This window comes from Phaethon lepturus, unplaced genomic scaffold (genome assembly GCF_000687285.1).
Source record: "Phaethon lepturus isolate BGI_N335 unplaced genomic scaffold, ASM68728v1 scaffold9970, whole genome shotgun sequence".
NCBI classification, from domain to species: domain Eukaryota; kingdom Metazoa; phylum Chordata; class Aves; order Phaethontiformes; family Phaethontidae; genus Phaethon; species Phaethon lepturus.
In genome coordinates, this window is record NW_010514022.1 from 26,220 (window position 1) to 43,292 (window position 17,073).

Consider the following 17,073-nt stretch of genomic DNA (forward strand, 5'->3'; position numbering starts at 1 on the left):
AAGCCTATGCAACGGGTAACAAGATACCCACTAATAATTAAAAATGTACGTTTTTTTGCAAAGATGATGTTTTTGATGCTGCTTTGCTTATAGCTTCATTACAGGGTAGTTGCCCTATTTGTGTCGAGCTTTGTTAGATATCTGATGTGCTAGGGAACGTGGGGTGTCCTTTTCTATGTGATCACACTAGAGCAAATGCAGTAACTCATTTGGCTTCGGCGAAATGACTCGATACTTCCATTAGAAACGGAGGTGAATCTTGCACACAAAGAACCAAAAGGCAGTAAATGCTGAATGAAAAATTCAGATGACAGGAGTAATGAATCAATCTTATGTTCATCTTTGCCTTTTTCCACAGTGTCATTCCCTCCCCATAGTCTGGTAAATGGCATTCAGCGTGCAAGCCTGAACACCAAATTGTTGCAAGTTACCTGACTGCGCAGCTTACATTGCTGGATAACTTACAACCCTTTCCTAACTTTCATTTGTTGCCTAACGCTTACCATCCTCAATAATGCTATCGAACTTGGCCCCAGACTTTTGCAGGAAAGAACTATAAACTGGATGTTGGCATTTAAGAGATTCCTTAATCAGTCGTGGATATATTTCTGTATATGGCTGGAATTTGCACGCTTAAGTTGGCAGAGTGAGCAATGTACTGATGCAAAGGCTCTGCAGGCAGGTATTCATTTCAGCTGTTCACAAACAGACTGCGAGTTTGTCTCCTACTTTTCATGTTTGTCAAGGAGCAAAAGAAATTTGGACCATACTGGCTGGTTGTGATGAAAATAAAGAAATAAGAGAGAAGCGTAGGGCTGACAATATAAATACATTTCAACTGCAGATAACAGAAAAGGCTAATGTATTTTATTTATCTGTAGATAATAGAAAACACTCCTGAAAACCACCCAGACCACAGCCACTTGAAGCACGCTCTTGAGAAAGCAGAAGAATTATGTTCTCAAGTAAATGAAGGAGTGCGGGAGAAGGAGAATTCAGATAGGCTGGAGTGGATCCAGGCTCACGTGCAGTGTGAAGGCCTGTCAGAGGTAAACAAAGTGCTACCTAGAGTAATGCAAATGTGGGCACACTTCTCCACCGGTCGGGAAGAAACCATGGCTCACTTATGGCACTGCATCAGGGGACAAACAGTGTAATTAATCAAGTCATATAATCTTCAGTCCTTTGTTTTCATCTTTCTTTGGCTCCCTTTCACTCCTGCATGTAATCCTTTTCGCTGCTCGTGTTACTGCCTTCTGTATGATAAATGCTGCTTTTGTTGCTTGCCTCTGGGCTAGTGCCAGGTTCAATGCTGCAATTTTCAACCACAACTTCCCGGTTTCGTAGCTCTTTACAATACAGTGGTTATTGTGCTGCTGTATCTCATCCTGAAGTGATGAGACCTGACCCGACCATCCTGGCGTGCTTTAAAACTCATCACAGAAAATATTTTTTGTGGTAAAACTTTGTATACATTTTGAAAACTCAGAGAATACTGATCAAGTCTCTCTTGAGACTTTACAAAAAGAATCACTGCCTCCCATTATATATATATATTTTTTTTTTTTAAGGTAACATGCCAAATTTCTTTACTACTATAATGAAAATACTGTATCAGTATGTCTTGCAAAAGGGTGGAGGATATTTTGATGGCTTTCCTATTATTGGTAAAGATAATAGAGGCAGACAGATCACAACTTGATTTGCAAAGTATGCTTTGAATTTTCAGTTCTAGAAGATAAAAAAATAATAAGCACTGGTTGGCCTATAAACTGGAAAACATTTCATTTCATCTTACGAAATTAACTGTTTCAGGGGAAAGACAGGTGTCACAATTTCAGAAGGTTCAAAGTCACATTCAGGTGTCTTATAGCTACTGCCTGAAGGAAGGTGGCTGCTTGTATCTTCTGTACATGATGTCTGGTCCTAGAACGCCAAAAATATCACCTGAAGGACCAGCTGTCTGCATGCTGACGTGGTAATGCCAGTAGCAGCCTTGAATCTGTGGCAAGGAGTGGTCTGACCTTCCCACAGTTTTCTGACTGAGATGTTTCTAATCTGTAAAAGAAGCCACTCCAGATCTAGCTGCCCAGTCAGCTAGGCTGGCAAGAGCCGTACCATCACCTAGTGAAAAGAAATCTGAAAATGACACTTTAGCAAAGGGCAAGCCTCTACTCATCTGGTAACAACCTCCAGATGAGTCTTAAATTCTGCCAGTTCCAGCCACTGGTCAGCAGCTCTCCTCTAACTCCGGGTATCGTGGGTACACAAAGGCAGGCTATCTGCAGGTCATTTGGTAGGTTTTAGTGGGTGAAATTCAAACACAAGTCAGAAATCCAGTCCTTGTTAAGAAAGCTCAGCGTTTGGAGAGACCATTTGCATAACTACTGCTAATCCAGGACAAGTCATCATCAGCTCAGTTCCACTCAGAGATGCATGCACGTGGCAGAGAAAATTGAAAGGAGGCACAAATGCTTTTGGCTTTTCTCTGACCATCCAGGCCATGCTGCGTGCAGCTGATGGGCTGCCGTGAAGTTAATTTTCAAGTAGCGGTTCTATGACTTGCACTGCTTATCATGCGCAAGGCAGAGACATTGCTCGTCATCCCTGTGACACGTGTTGAAACAAATGTCAGGACTCAAAACTATATTTGATCTCTTTCAGGGGAACCTCGATTGTTTTACTTTATACAGTGCGTTGTTGTTCTTCTTCTACTTTTCGCAGCAACTCGTATTTAATTCTGTTACAAACTGCTTGGGACCACGCAAGTTTCTGCACAGTGGGAAACTCTATAAAGCCAAGAGTAACAAGGAGCTGTATGGCTTTCTGTTCAACGATTTCCTCCTCCTGACTCAGATCATAAAACCTCTTGGCTCTTCTGGCACAGACAAAGTCTTCAGCCCCAAGTCTAATCTGCAATACAAAATGTACAAAACTGTAAGTACCACTGTTAAATAGCCACTAAGATGGTTAGATGCTAACAGTGCGTATAGCAGGCAGCAGTTCCCATACTGGATGTGCAGGCAATAGCCTTTATGTAGAAGAGGTTTGAAAGCTTTGGCATATGCTGGGGATTACAGGGACTGATGTTGAGAAAGCTGGTTGTTTGCTTCAGTGAGATAAGAAAAGATGCTTTTGAAGTTTTGCTAAAACAAGCTCTTCAGCAGAGGTCATGTGTATCAGGGTGTGATGGGGAGAGTAGTGTTTGCTGCTGTTTGTGGGGAAGGAGAGACTGCTATGCTTCATGAAGCTGCTTTCTTACTTCAGGAAAAGTGTTCCCAGACTCTAGAGGCACCTATATCTTTGATGATAAGAAAATTCCAAAAATGACGTATCTGAAGAAAGATGGAAGGCAGACAGAAGGGGAAAGATACTGCAGGGACAAGATGAATCTGTTGTAAATTGCTCTGTGTTGAATGCATCTATTCACGTATTGTGCAGTAAAACTCTAGCTTTGCCTAATGTTTTACAGCCCATTTTTCTAAATGAGGTACTAGTAAAATTGCCCACAGACCCTTCTGGAGATGAGCCCATCTTCCATATCTCCCACATTGATAGAGTCTATACGCTCCGGGCTGAAAGTATTAACGAAAGGTAAGTACCTGTATCTGCCATGTTAGTACTGAATTTGAAAAGTCTGGTGCAAATGTATATGATGTATACATGCATAGCAGTCTCCAAGCAGTTTGTCACACAAAACTAGAGAATTCCTTTTGCTTTAGAATATGGTGATACTCAATATACGAAAAGGAGGGAGAAATAATGTTTCCTGAATTCCTGTAAGACCAACAGTGAAAGGGCTAGGAGGGCTGATATATAGGCCATATTTCACAGCATGTCATGTTAGCATAAGGAAGCCAAAAGATGCAATCCTGTCTTCTTCTGTTAACATCCATCTGTTTGTTTGTACCAGTGCAAGCATTTGTATGGCTGTATGTTGAATGAGATTCAGGAACTGCTCACAATTAGGACTTGAAGCAAAAGCCCACCAAACAAAACCCAGTTAGTTTTAACCTGGTTCAGTTCAGACTGCAACAGTCAAAAAAATGGCAACCTCAAAACCTCAGCTGGTGATTTTTGTCTCTGGCAAGCTTAACTATTGTTAAAAAGTAAAGCTGAAAGTCCAGCAAAAAAAGCCCCATAATACAGACATTGCATTATGCCAGCTTGCAAATATATGGCCCCTAAAAATTCTGATACATGAAAATGTATAAAACATCTTTGCTCCCTGCCTGCCAGTGTTATTCATTATTATTTATACACATGGTTTTTCTTGCAGAAGATCGCACTTTTGTAGATCCCACTTGTCCTTTGGGATGCTGTCTGTCCCTCTATGCCACAGGATGAACGAGCATTGTGGTTAGACGCTTGGTGGTGAAAATTGACACAGCCTTTTCAATTTAGGATCTGTTGCACAAGTCAGACTATAGCAATAACCGTCTGTTCTGCGTCAGAGCACTCACAGAGGTAGTCAGAAACATCTAAACTCGGCACCGCGTTCCTCCTACCTAGCTCCAGGAACTTCAGCAGGGTGCTTGGGCACGCTACACTGAGCCATCAATGGGAGCAACCAGATCTTTACATGCCGAACACCCTCTGGAGGTGCCTGCCTCTCTCCGTTCACTACAGAGAGAACCCACAGGAACTGCTATCCGCTGTCAAATGCCTTTATTTATATGAGATACAGCCTCTGACTTTCTTGTCTGCCAGAATTGCTTACTAAATAAATGCAGCATTTTAGGTGAGATACCTCCAGGTTTTCAATATTCACTTGTTTTTAATCAAGAGCCACAGAAATAAAACATTAGCATCAATGAGTGATTAAATTGCCCGTTTAATCCTAAAAGACCTTTATGATCAAAGGTGTGGTATACTTCTGAAGCTGCCATTTACCGCTTAGGGCTGAGCTCAAAGACAGAATTGTCCTCACAGCGATTCTTCTAAACCCTCGAGGTCCCTTGGTACACCTTCTTCCATGCTTTTTCTCTGTCAATCTTTCCACTCAGTCTCTTAAGTATTAAATGGTTTCCTAGAAGGGCCCATAGTCATTCATCACCACTGCCTGAGTTATGCTTCATGTGTCCCAAGGCACAGAAGGATTTTAGTATGAAACCTCAGGGATCAAGAAAAGTGTCCAACTCTGCAACATAGCTGTCTTGTATCTACTGGCTACAAGAAGTTAGTTTATTACAATAAAGCAAAAGGCTTGGTGAAGGCAAACCTGTTATCTATCCCTTTTGGTTTCTCACCAAGTCCCTCCTGCTCGTGATTCTTCTGAGCTTTCTTTGCGTGGTTGGCTCTGCTAGCTTGGGACAGTTAAATTAGTCTACAGATGCTATGATTCCCAGTAAGATCTCTTCCAGGCAGGCAGCTTCAGTGTAGCAGAGCCTGTGATGGGCCAGAGTCTTACACTGCAAGTGATTGGGAAGGAGGGACAGCTTTACTTTTGTCTGCTGTGCTCCAGGGAGGATAAATGGAGATGGTATTTTGCAACTTTTTTTCCTTTCCTTCTGAAGGACTGCCTGGGTTCAAAAGATCAAAGCTGCTTCAGAACTTTACATAGAGACCGAAAAGAAGAAGAGGGAAAAGGCCTACTTAGGTACAGCGTGGGATGCGGGGGTCTCCTCTTTTGTGGAAAAGTCCATGGGCACGAAAATGCGTTAATGACTTTTCTCTCTCCTGTTTCACCGCAGTTCGCTCACAAAGAGCAACAGGCATTGGGAGGTTGATGGTGAATATCGTTGAAGGCATTGAACTAAAACCTTGCAGGTCCCATGGTAAGTGCCTTGGGCTTTTTAATAATATGCTCTATGAAGAAGACATTCCTATTTGTCAAACTGACTTTGAAGGAGGTTCTGTCCAAAACATAGTTTTGTTTAATGAAGCCATTTTAATGAACTTAAAAGACACAGAATTGATTTTGTGCAGTTCAGTAGCAGTCATGCAATTATCCTGCACATAAGCATTTGTTTCAGACAAACTTAGCTTCTACCATGTAAGCCGTATCATAAGAGATCATAAGCCACAAAGTCCTGAAATGAAGAGTGGAAGGTGCTCAGTGCCTTGCAGAATTGTGTCCCTGTCCATTATAATGGCAGTGAGGCCACAGTCTTTCCTCCTTCCATTGGCTGTAGGAATAAAAGGACATTTAGGAGGAAGACCACATGCCTAAAAATGCAATTACTCATTTCTGTTTGTTTCCATCTTCCTAGGAAAGAGTAACCCATACTGTGAGGTGACGATGGGTTCTCAGTGCCACATTACCAAGACGATACAGGACACCCTCAACCCGAAGTGGAACTCCAACTGCCAGTTCTTTATCAAAGACCTCGAGCAGGATGTGCTCTGCATTACGGTGTTCGAGAGGGACCAGTTCTCTCCAGATGGTACGTATGGGGCTGCTGCCCTTCCAAAGGCATTTTCAAGTCTCCTGTTTGGAAGAGGTGCATGCCTGCTGAGGTAAATCATAGAATTGCAGAATGGTTTGGGTTGGAAGGGACCTTTACAGGTCATCCAATTCGAGTCCCAGTATTGATCCCCTTTGTATATTGGGAGCCTATTCACCCTTGCTCCCCAGTGGAGTCATGCGAGTATCGGCACAAAAAGAATCAAGCTGACTCTGGGGTTTTTTGTGTTTCCTTTCTTGTGCAACTTGACAACAGCTAAGGTGTGGTTTGCAATTCTACAAAGTCTTAAAAAAACTCTGGTTGCTGTTTGCAAATGGATAGATTAATGCAGGAGGAAGGACATGTCTTCACATTCCTGTAATATGCAATAAGAGTGGCAAAAATGAACCCAAGATTCATAACCCATTCTTATTTAATAACCTGGAATAGACATATGGAGCATTGAAGAGAGTATTTTGGAGTCATGATCTCTCAGGAAGTATTCCGATAGGACTGTCAGTCATCCGGCCAGCACCAGCTGGCCCATTGACCTTGTCACTAGTGTGATGCAATCCTTGGCTCTGTCATCTCCAGAGGGCTTCGCACTCAGTTTGAACTGTGCAGCAGCCTTTGGCCTTTCTTCTAACATGTCATAAAATAAATAAGCTACTTAAGCAAGGGAGCTGTGAATTACATAGTGGATTTTTCTGCTTATGGGACCATTTATTTTTAATGCTGCTGCTGTCTCATATGGTCCAGCTAAAATTCTCTTCTCTGCAGATTGGCAGCCTTTGGCCTTCTTCAACTGCAAAAATATAGTTGGACTGAAGACTTGTTTTCTCCTTTTGTTGTGTGTAGATGGAAGATTAGTTCCTTCTGCAAATCAGCATTTTATTGCAATGTAAAACAATTGTATCGTTTCTGAGCATGCTGTCTTTTTGCATTTCAGACTTTTTGGGCAGAACAGAGATCCGTGTGGCAGACATTAAGAAGGATCAGGGTTCAAAGGGACCAGTTACAAAGTGTCTCCTTCTGCATGAAGTCCCAACAGGAGAGATAGTCGTCCGACTAGACCTGCAATTATTCGATGAGCCTTAGAAGGAAAGGGACCAATGTTTTATTTCAGTCTGAGTTCACTGCGATAGGTGTCTGCAGAAGCTGTCACAAAATCCTTATTGGTGTCGTATGAAACTACTGCTTGCCCTTCACACGTAAGAGGGTTATCAAAGCAAACAGGAGCATCTTTGTGCCTTGATAATTCTCACTGAAAAATGGATCCCAATTTAGTGAGGAGATCTCCCTCGATTTCTCTATGTGGAACTTGATGTTAGTTTCCTGGGTTTATGAAATAACCTAGTTTTCGTTGTGCTCCAGTCTGAAAGGCTGGCAAACCACATAGGTTTCTGTGCTTGCTCCAGTTACCCTACTGTTTAATTTACACGAAGAAGGCAGTGTTGGTATGTTTTGGAGGCTTTCTGCAGGGTTTCCCCCCCTAAGGAATTCTGTGCCTATTGCTCAGCAAGTGGTGTGTAAATGTAATGTGAACGGAAGGAGCAGTTACGCAGTAAGAAGATCTTTGAAGATCTTCGTGGTGGTACTGAAAAGACTTAGAAAATAAATAGTCTATATCTATAAACAGAGAAGATTCTATTAACATACCACTTCATGACTCATGTTGCCCCTGAAAATAAATTATGTCCAGGCCTTCTGCACAGCGATGAATTGCACGCCGGAAGAGCCCACCCACTCGGTACCTTTGGAAGTTGCTGTTTTCTCTAGGACTGTAAATGTCTGAACAGTAAGCGAAGGATCGAACACAGAGCCCTGCTGAATGTTATGCTGTACCACTTTGATACTACTTTACTACTGCTGCTTGATTGTGTGACTGCCGGTGGATGATCCATCACCTGCGGTGGGGAAGGGAAAAAAAACCCGGCAGCTCGAGCTCAGGAAGCTAATTTCTACCCTGCAGAGTCTGGTTTGCAGAGCAATCAGTGGTGACCAGTTATTAAATCGTGCCGTGCCTAACTGCGTTAGACAGCGTGGGGCTGAATTCAGGGCAGCAGCGTGCTGTAGCTCGCAGGGGTGTTTGCTGCAGGCCGGGGCGATGGCAGGTTCGGCGGCAGCGATGCCGGGCGCAGCCAGGAGCAGAGTGCCTGTGATGGTGCAGAGTGGGTAACCCCAAAGCAAAAGCCTTGTCACCCGGGGGAATGCCAGGGCTTATATATCCATTTAACTCTACGAATACACACGCGTAGGCCCACATCCCGCAAACTTTCCCTGTTTGGCAAAGCACCCAGCTTTAAGCGTGCACTTACGTCTTGTTTCCCTTAAGCACGTGCGTAAGTGCTTTGCTGAGTCTGGACCCGAGAGACAATAGGCCCCTAAGAGTAAAATTCCTCTTTGTTCTGCTTGGATTCATGTTGTTCATGACCTATCATGCATACACTGGTATTTTTGTAAGGACTTTATTTCCGAATGGGAGGTGTCAGCCTGTTTCATTAGCATGTGAACGTTCTTGTGGAGCCTGTTGTTAGGTTTTGGTGTTCCTTGCATGTCCTTTCAGTACTGGTTTCCACCTTTCCTGTATAGGCGATGTTCTCTAGCACTACAAGTCTTATTGGTTTCCATTAGGAAATTAGGATATATTCATAACGGATAGGTAGATACAGTATGGTAATAAGTGTAAACTGTGCTGGGAAGTGTCTGTGTATTATAATTTCCTACAAGACCACTGTAATGTTTCGAGCAATGGGAAAAAAAAAAATGTATGTTGGAGGGACAACAAAGTTTACATTTCATACTTTTCAGAATCGCTTTATTATTTATTTATTGAAGATAGTGTAGAATTTTGTATCAGAAATGACAGACATACTTATGTATTTTTTGAAACAAAACAGAGATACACACTTTAGTTAGAAACTTTCAACTGACCACATTTTAGAGGGAGTGTAACTTCCTAGGCATGCATTTGTTTACCACTAACTGGCTGAAAACACAATTAAGAGAACTTTAAGTTTCTATTTTTCAATGTTGTTAAGAAAGTTGTTTCAACTGAAATATGTAAATAGTACTAAACCCATGCTTTCCTAATTCCATATCAATACATTTTATTAAATATAATGTATATGAAAATACACATTGTTGTGGTAGGATAAAAAAAGTGATAAAATCTATTAATGGAGTAACATTAAATGTCATTGTCTAACCTTTTATCGCTGTCCTAATTTTACTCAGCAGCTGTAACTACAGTGAACATTCATTTCAGTGTTTAAAAAGTAGCATCACTTTTTTACGGTATCATTTCACCAGCATGAATTACAGTAACAACTAAATAGACAAACAGGACAAAAAAGACCATGGGTGTAACGCAGCAATCCTGGCCAGGTTTTCGAAGGGAGCCTCAAGGAGCTGCACCTTCCTCTGAGACTCAACTGGTGTTGGGAGCGGGGGACCCTTAGCTGCAGGGGCTCCTTCCAGATTGTGACCCTTGTCGTGGGCGTGTACGGTTGAACTGTTTTGGGGAACTGTAACGGAACTACTGAGCACCTTCCCGACCACCCTCACGTGTGATTTCCCACTTACCCTCGATGCGCTGCAATATTTCGCTCCCGTTAATGTCAATAGGAGTTACGCAAACATGATGGTGATGATGAAAGGCTGGGGTCCGGCTCACGGATATCTAACGAATCCCTCATAGTTGGCCTAATCCTAAAGAGGAAGTTTGTCCTAATGCCTGTGCATTGAGGGTATAAACAGAATGTGTTTATACCCTCAGAGCCAGCTGACGGTGCATTGGGACGTCGCTATTTTCTCGCTTGCTCGCCCTCGGTGCTCTGTGGCATATTGACACCGCTGGCTTCCCAGAGGGAACTGCTTTTCACCTGGGTAAGCCAAAGGTTCTTAGAAACCCATTGACTCCTGCCTGGTTTTCCCTGTTCAGGAATGCTACGGTCTCGCACGTTGCTTTGCATTAACTCTGTGGCTGTGCAGGCTACAGGTTTCTGCTTTTCTACCCACCGCAGCCGCATAGACCTCCCGCTCATCCAGGACTTCATGCTGTAAAAGCTCAGGCCGTTTACGGAAAAAAAGAGTCTCATTAGCTCTATTCCTACTAGTGCTTTCATAAAGAAAACTGCAAGCTCTCGTAGGCGTGTTTAAATACCACTAGTGTTCTGAAGAATTTGGGGAAGGGAGAGGCACACGGCAACACCTAGGAAGTTACAGATCTCTGTGTGTATTTAGAAAGCCAGCTGGCATTACCACAACGTATGAAGGTTGAGCCATCCTCTTAAGAGTGTCACGTACGGGCTGTCAGGCCAAACTCTGCTAGTCTGTGCTACCGGTACTAAATACCTGTGTTTATGTAGACCCTGTATTTCAGACTCTTGTTATTGAGCTCTGAATATATTGGTAAAATAGCTAAAATAGAGCACAGGTCCCTTTCCAGCCCCATCAAGATGTGTGTTAACTTTTCCTAATGATGTTATGCAAAACAACCACAACAAAAAATCAAAGCCCGGATAATACTTGATCACATTTTGGATTGACAGAGCAGATGCATGCAGATAAGCATCCCTGCTAAAAACGCAGCGGTTGTAAACCTATACATTGTGGAGTTCTGAGACTGGCTGGCTGCACCTGCTTTGGTAAAATTAATCCTTGTAGAGAGGCTGAGTACAAGGTCTCTCCGTTATTCATCCTTAAAATGAGGCACTGATGAGATTGAACTGGTACATGGGCCACTGGGACTAGCCCTTAAGATGGGGTTTCATTTCTACCTTTTAGCAGGCTCTACTGTTTTGGAGAATACATTTTACCTAGAATTAATTCTCCAGCATTCAAATTCCTTCACTAGCAATCAAGCCTTTCTAAAAATAATACTGTGACTTTTTAATGCATTCACTGCCTTCATGGAAACAGTAGTCTCGCTTTGGATAAAGTGGGAGAAAAAAGCCTGAAAGAACAAAGAGCAAAATCTGCAGCTGTGAGAAAACGTGCAATGGAAAAAGCTGCACTGGTGGTTTGTTTCCAAGCTGTGTTCTTCCCTTCTGTGCATTCATTTTAACAAGGAGGATGGTGTTTCTTCCTAGTGTTCCCTTGGCTTTAAGTCTTGTAGTAGAACTGAGTTAATGGATAAGAAACTGGAAGGGAACAATACCACTTTTAGAAATTACTAAAATGACTCTTAAAAGATGGTGGTAGCTGGGAATGGGCAGAATGTCAAGGTGGTTGTGGCTGCAGACAGGCCAGGATACTGAAGAGAATGGAAAGGAAGGGGTACTGAAGAATGTTGAAGCTCCCTCTTGCCATCTTTTCTTTTTTGGGGGGAGGAGTTAGTGTAAAATCAGATCCACAGCCTCACAGCAGAACTTCAATTATCCAGGACCCCAAGCATCTGTAATAATAACAACAGTGATTAGTAACACACCATGTGTTTGTCCTCAGCCTGGGAGAGCCACACTGGATCTAGTGCAGCTCTGTGTTTATGCAGAAGTTTGCATGCACTTTTTTATAGAAGCAGAGCTTTTCAGTGTTTTTAACAGCCCTTCCACCCACCTTTCCAGGAATTGCCTTCTGAGATACACCTCTGAGGTGCTTGGGCACTGTGTTGTTTCAAGATGCTTTCACAAGGACTTCACAGGCTTGCAAACATTGCCGTCAGGCTCTTTGCTTTCCTGGCGTCATCCAGGCAGCTCTCACGGCCATCCAGGAGATACACGGCTATATGCCCTTTCCACACAGGGAATCAGCTGCGCCAGCATCAATGTGCCAGTTTTCTGTCTCTCAAAGGACTTGTTTCCCCAGCCAAAAGCTGTATGAGGTATTTGCCAGCAATGCCATTATCAGGCGGCAGGGTGGGTGTCTGTCCTTTCGCCCCTATCCCTCCCTAAGAATCAGCCTGGTCTTGTCAATCCGCCTGGCGAGCATTTTCTCCCTGTGGACAGGAGTCAGAGATGCCTCTCAGAGAAGCCACCTGAGCTCATTTTCCTCTACGCTTGGTGGAAGTCGTTGTGCCCAGGGCAGGATCAGCTCTCCCTGCTCAGAAGCCCACCCTGCTACCCGAGCACGCATCCGTGCCGTCCTTCCCAGCACCGCCAGGCTGTGAGTTCCTGTTGCCCACGCTGCAGCCCGTAGCCTCCGCTTCGTTGCCGTTCGGGTTGAGGCTCACGTTTGAGATTGGTCAAGTCCCCTCCTGGCCACGATTTTCCACACCTGCTGAGCCCGTCAGCTCCCTCCAAGACAAACACCAGCTTTGTTGCATGAACCAAGGCAGCGGGTGACTGAAAAACACATCTCACCTCATCTCACTGCCTTGCTCCCTTGCTGTCCCACTGGGTTTTTCTTCGGCGTACGTCTTGTGGGTAAACTGGTTCTTCTGTCCTGTAATTAATTAAGTCCTTTGGAAAGCATCAATCTTTCCTTCCCTTCAACCCCAAGCCCTGAAGGCTCAGCTCTGTGAAAGTGCTCTTTTAGGGACTCCTTTCCAGGCTTCTCCCTCACAGCTCACCTGGCAGCCTCTCCAGCCCCTGGCTCAGCCAAGCACTTCAGCAGACGCTTAACTTCGATTCGTGCCCCAATTCAGTGCAAAGGCCCACTCAAAGCCAGCCCGGTGCCCCTGTGCTTTGCTGGGGATGCATGGAGGGTTTCCAAAGGCTTTGATAATTTAAAGCCTACGTTATGAACTTGGCTCAAACTCTCGAAGTTTGCAAGATTGCAATAGAGCATCAAACAAAAAATCGAGTAAGAGAAAGTACGGTAGTAGTTTATAGTCTTTGCAGCTGGATCTGTTTTCTTCCTTCCTGAAAGTGGTTACAGCCACTAAACTCGCCAGAACTGTATTTACCGGGCAAATCATAATTCTTATACCTACAGATTGCCACACATTTGGAAGGACTGTAAACCAAAACACACTAGGCTGACCTGGCCTCTGAAATACCAAGTACCTTGCCAAGTATAGTGCTGGTAGAAAGCCAGTCTGTAAAGCCCTGCGAGGTTGACGGTGAGTTGACTTGGGCACCTTAAAAGACAGATCGTGTCGCTGAGCCGACGCCAAGCCAAATGACTGATAAATCACAGAACTTTTTTCTAGGTGTACTTAATTATTATATATTTTCTCAACATGAGTTTTTATGGGGGAACTTTTTAAATGTTCATTTTAAAATTTTTTTACCCTTTAAAAAGGAATAAATCACTTTTTGTTACATGCAAGTAGGGTTGGGGGGGAACATTGTGGATAATGCAGTTTTTGTAATATGATTAAATATGTTTTCAAGATGTGAGAAGCCCAGACTTTTACTGCAGCAGTGGTGTCTACTTTCATACTGCTCCGTTTGCCACTGTGATATTTCAGTTTATTCAAATCCAGCAGTCAAAACCCTTGAAACACAGAAAAGCTGGGAATCAGGCTAAATCACCTTATCTTTGAGGGGTTTGCTCTGTACGTACATTCCATGTGTATCCTGGCATTTGTTTAGCCTGAACACTCTTGTCCTACTTGCATATTGATGTATCTATAGTTAAATACATGCTTATATATATATATATGATTATTTGTATATATAATATAGAAACACAGCTATGTTGTCGTTGTGAAATACTGAGTAAATCTAACAGAAAAGCACTTATGGGAATCCAGCTTTGTTCGTTTAAATATTTTAAAGTAAGGACTGTCCTTGGGAAATTATTTTTCTGTACATAGGAGGATATATTTAGGATCTCATTTAAAAGAATAAAGAACTGCTGTAAGAATATGTTAAACCAGCCTCGTCGCTTGATATAGTTGTCAAAGGCTCTGCTGCGACTGTAGGTGAATTCCTTGTGCTGCTTGTAAAGCTGCAAAGGTGTCGCTAACCCTGGATTTAGCAGTGGGTTCTGGGATCTTAACGTGTCCTGCAAGCGAAGGGAGCTGGTGCTTCCTTTGAGAGCCCCATCAGATGCCCAGGCAGCCATGGTGAGTGCAGCTGAAGGGGAAGGCTGGGATGCAGAAGAGTAGGGGGAAAAGGGAAGAAATAGGGGCAGAGCTAAAAAGTAAGAACTTGGTGAGCAGCAGGGTCTCTATCCCAGCGCGCCCCCCCCCCCCCCCAAAAAAAAAAAAACAAAAAACACCACAGAACAAAACCAACCAAACAAAACAAAACAAACGCCATGGGTGGGTGTCCCTGGATGATGGCTTGGAAGGGAAATCCCTCCCAGCTGTGGTGGGCGCTCCATGGTATACCCCATTCTTGCCAGGAGGAAGAGGGAAGGTTGGGTGCGGGACTGTAGCGCTGGTCCAGGTGCTCAGCCGACTCGCTGCCTCTGCTCTCGCTCCCTCTTGCCACGTCTCACCGCGTCTTTCAGGCTTTCCTAGGTCTGCACCACCACGCTCACCCCAGGACAGGCTGCTTTTGGGGTGACCGGGCAGCACCGCCTGAAAGGTCACGCTGGTGCGGGGGGACCTGCACCGCACGCATCCCACCTAGGCAAGGCCCATGGCAAGCCGCTGCCGCAGGTACACGCTCCCCCCACAGCGGGACAACCCCAAACCCCGGGAAAAGGCAAAGCCGACCCTGTGGGGAGTTTTTCCTGTAAGGCTTTGGCTTTGTTAGCAGCTTGTGCAGAATTACCCTAGTCCAGTCCTCAGGTTGCTGAAAAGGAATTTAGATTCTGGCAGCCTTTGCAGACTGCGTAATGGGCACTTTCCACTTTGTGTTGGTAACGTGTTGAACAACAAAAAAAGCCCCCATAGCTGTAGTATTTTTTTCAATGTTAATACTTAGAATTGGGGCATCCTCCTCCCTGCTGGTGGTGGTGTTACTTCTTAGTGCACTTTTTGCTGCCAAGCAAATGGTATCAATTAGTTTCCTTTTTTTTCCCTTCAAAAAGGAGGTATTGTACTGTCTGTAGTATTCATATGATCCTAAAAATTACAAAGGTATTATAAAATAACTGTTATGTGTATGTCTTAAGATCTGATCAAATAGGAAAAAAAGTTACTTTTTTTTCAGAGAAAATGGGATTAATTTGTATTGTTCATTTATATCACATCTAACTATTCTACAGTAAAACATTCATACTGTGAAGCTGGTTTCTTCTGTTGGCTTTTTTTTTAAGCATTCATAATAGGTATAACAAATAATTACAAATGACACCACTGTTTCTTGTAAGACAATTTCAACTGTACTTGGGTTGCTCTGAATCTGTTGTTTCCTCAGCCACAGTTGGTTAAATAATTCTATTTACAGACAAAGTCCGATTGGCAAAAGTCCTTAAAATGTGTTCACCTGTTTGAGGAATTGTGCTGCTTCCCAGGCTGCAGTCACCAAGATGGAAACTGCCGATTTAAAAATTATTTAAAAACTGCCAATTTAAAACGAATTTAGGCTGTGCAATTTGTTTGACACAGATGAGACTGTAGTTGTGCAAGTGAAATTATGCAAGAATAAACCCAGGGTTTTTTTTAAAGTTTAACCGCGTACAGTTACGTTCTTGGGAAGCACTGGGGAAGAGTGATATGGTGTCAGACACATGAAGTAAATCTTCAGATGAGTATTTTTGACAAAAGGACTACATAGGTATAAGCAAAGTGGTAGCCCCAGCAGCAGGGAAATAACTTACCAGCATTTAACGCCTGGCATAAGCCACTTTTCATCTCTGTAACGCATTGTTTGCATTTTTTTCAGACTTGAAAATTGAGACTTGACCAAATCTGCAGTAAAAGACAGCAAAAGTAAATTGTCAAAAAAACAATTAAAAAGCCACCCACCCCCACAGAAACCCCAACCAAAGGCACTTGCCCAGCAGGCCAGGCGCCATTACCTTGTGCGCATTGCTGTGTTACAGAGGCCCCGCTCTGCGGCCAGGCACGCCGGCAGCAACCTTTACGCAGCTTGTCAGCCACCGCCGGGGGCCCCGCTGCCCCAGAGTAGAGCAAGTCCCACCCTGATCTCTAATTTTTGTTAATGACTACTGAACTTGGCCAGCTGCCCAGACGGCAATACCCTCGGTACCCTAGTAAGCAGCGTAGGGTACGACCCTTTGCCCAGCTCAAGGCCCGCGCTCTGAGGATGTGCTCTCTCGCAGCTGTTTCGGGGCTGGGCTGGCGCGAGGGGACGTCGCTGCAGCCGAAGGGCCGGGCCGTGATGGTTTGTAGGTAGGTGCGATGGGAGGCGTCAGGAAGCTCGGCGGCTGTGCAGGCTGCTTCCTCCAGGCCACGTTAATCCAGCTGAGGAGAGGCTGGTGTCTCCGCTGGGCAGCACGGAGCTCTTGACAGCTGTGGGTACAGCTCCAGGAGTGGGAAGCGGGGTACAGGAGGCCCCATGGCCATCTCAGCCTGCCCCTCTCCCAGGGCCGCAGGCCTCCAGCAGCACCTCTGCCCTGCCTCTGAGTCTCCTGGGAGTCCCAAGAGCCACCCACCCTTGGCACTGTCCCCTCAAGCTTCAGCACTCCCTCCCCTTCCCCGGCACAAGCCCACCGCCTCCAGAACGAGCAGGAGTTATTCTGCCTCGGGCGTTGCCATTCCCAGCCCTTTCCCCCAACGCCCCCGGCCCCAGGAGGGCTAGTGAGAGGCTGAGCACGGCCTTGTCCTGGCTTTGGCTGGGGCAGAGTTAATCTTCACAGTAGCTGGTACGGGGCCGTGGTTTGGAGCTGTGCTGGGAATGGTGCTGGTAACCCAGGGCTGTGTTCGTCCCTGCTGAGCAGAGCT

At 44.5% G+C, this 17,073-nt stretch overlaps 1 protein-coding gene across 1 annotated transcript in view; it reads left to right on the forward strand.

Annotated features, from left to right (window-relative positions):
• LOC104624414 (intersectin-1-like) overlaps positions 1 to 8,020 on the forward strand; it is a gene marked incomplete at its 5' end in the record, with an annotated part of 30,239 nt that extends 22,219 nt beyond the window's left edge. Inside the window, 8 exon segments of the mRNA XM_010291781.1 lie at positions 1 to 45; positions 882 to 1,049; positions 2,725 to 2,937; positions 3,473 to 3,594; positions 5,517 to 5,599; positions 5,694 to 5,777; positions 6,213 to 6,386; positions 7,336 to 8,020. The exon segment at positions 1 to 45 is cut by the window's left edge and continues 30 nt beyond it. Of these exon segments, the coding sequence (XP_010290083.1) occupies positions 1 to 45; positions 882 to 1,049; positions 2,725 to 2,937; positions 3,473 to 3,594; positions 5,517 to 5,599; positions 5,694 to 5,777; positions 6,213 to 6,386; positions 7,336 to 7,484 (1,038 nt within the window).
• Between the last annotated feature and the right edge of the window lie 9,053 nt (positions 8,021 to 17,073).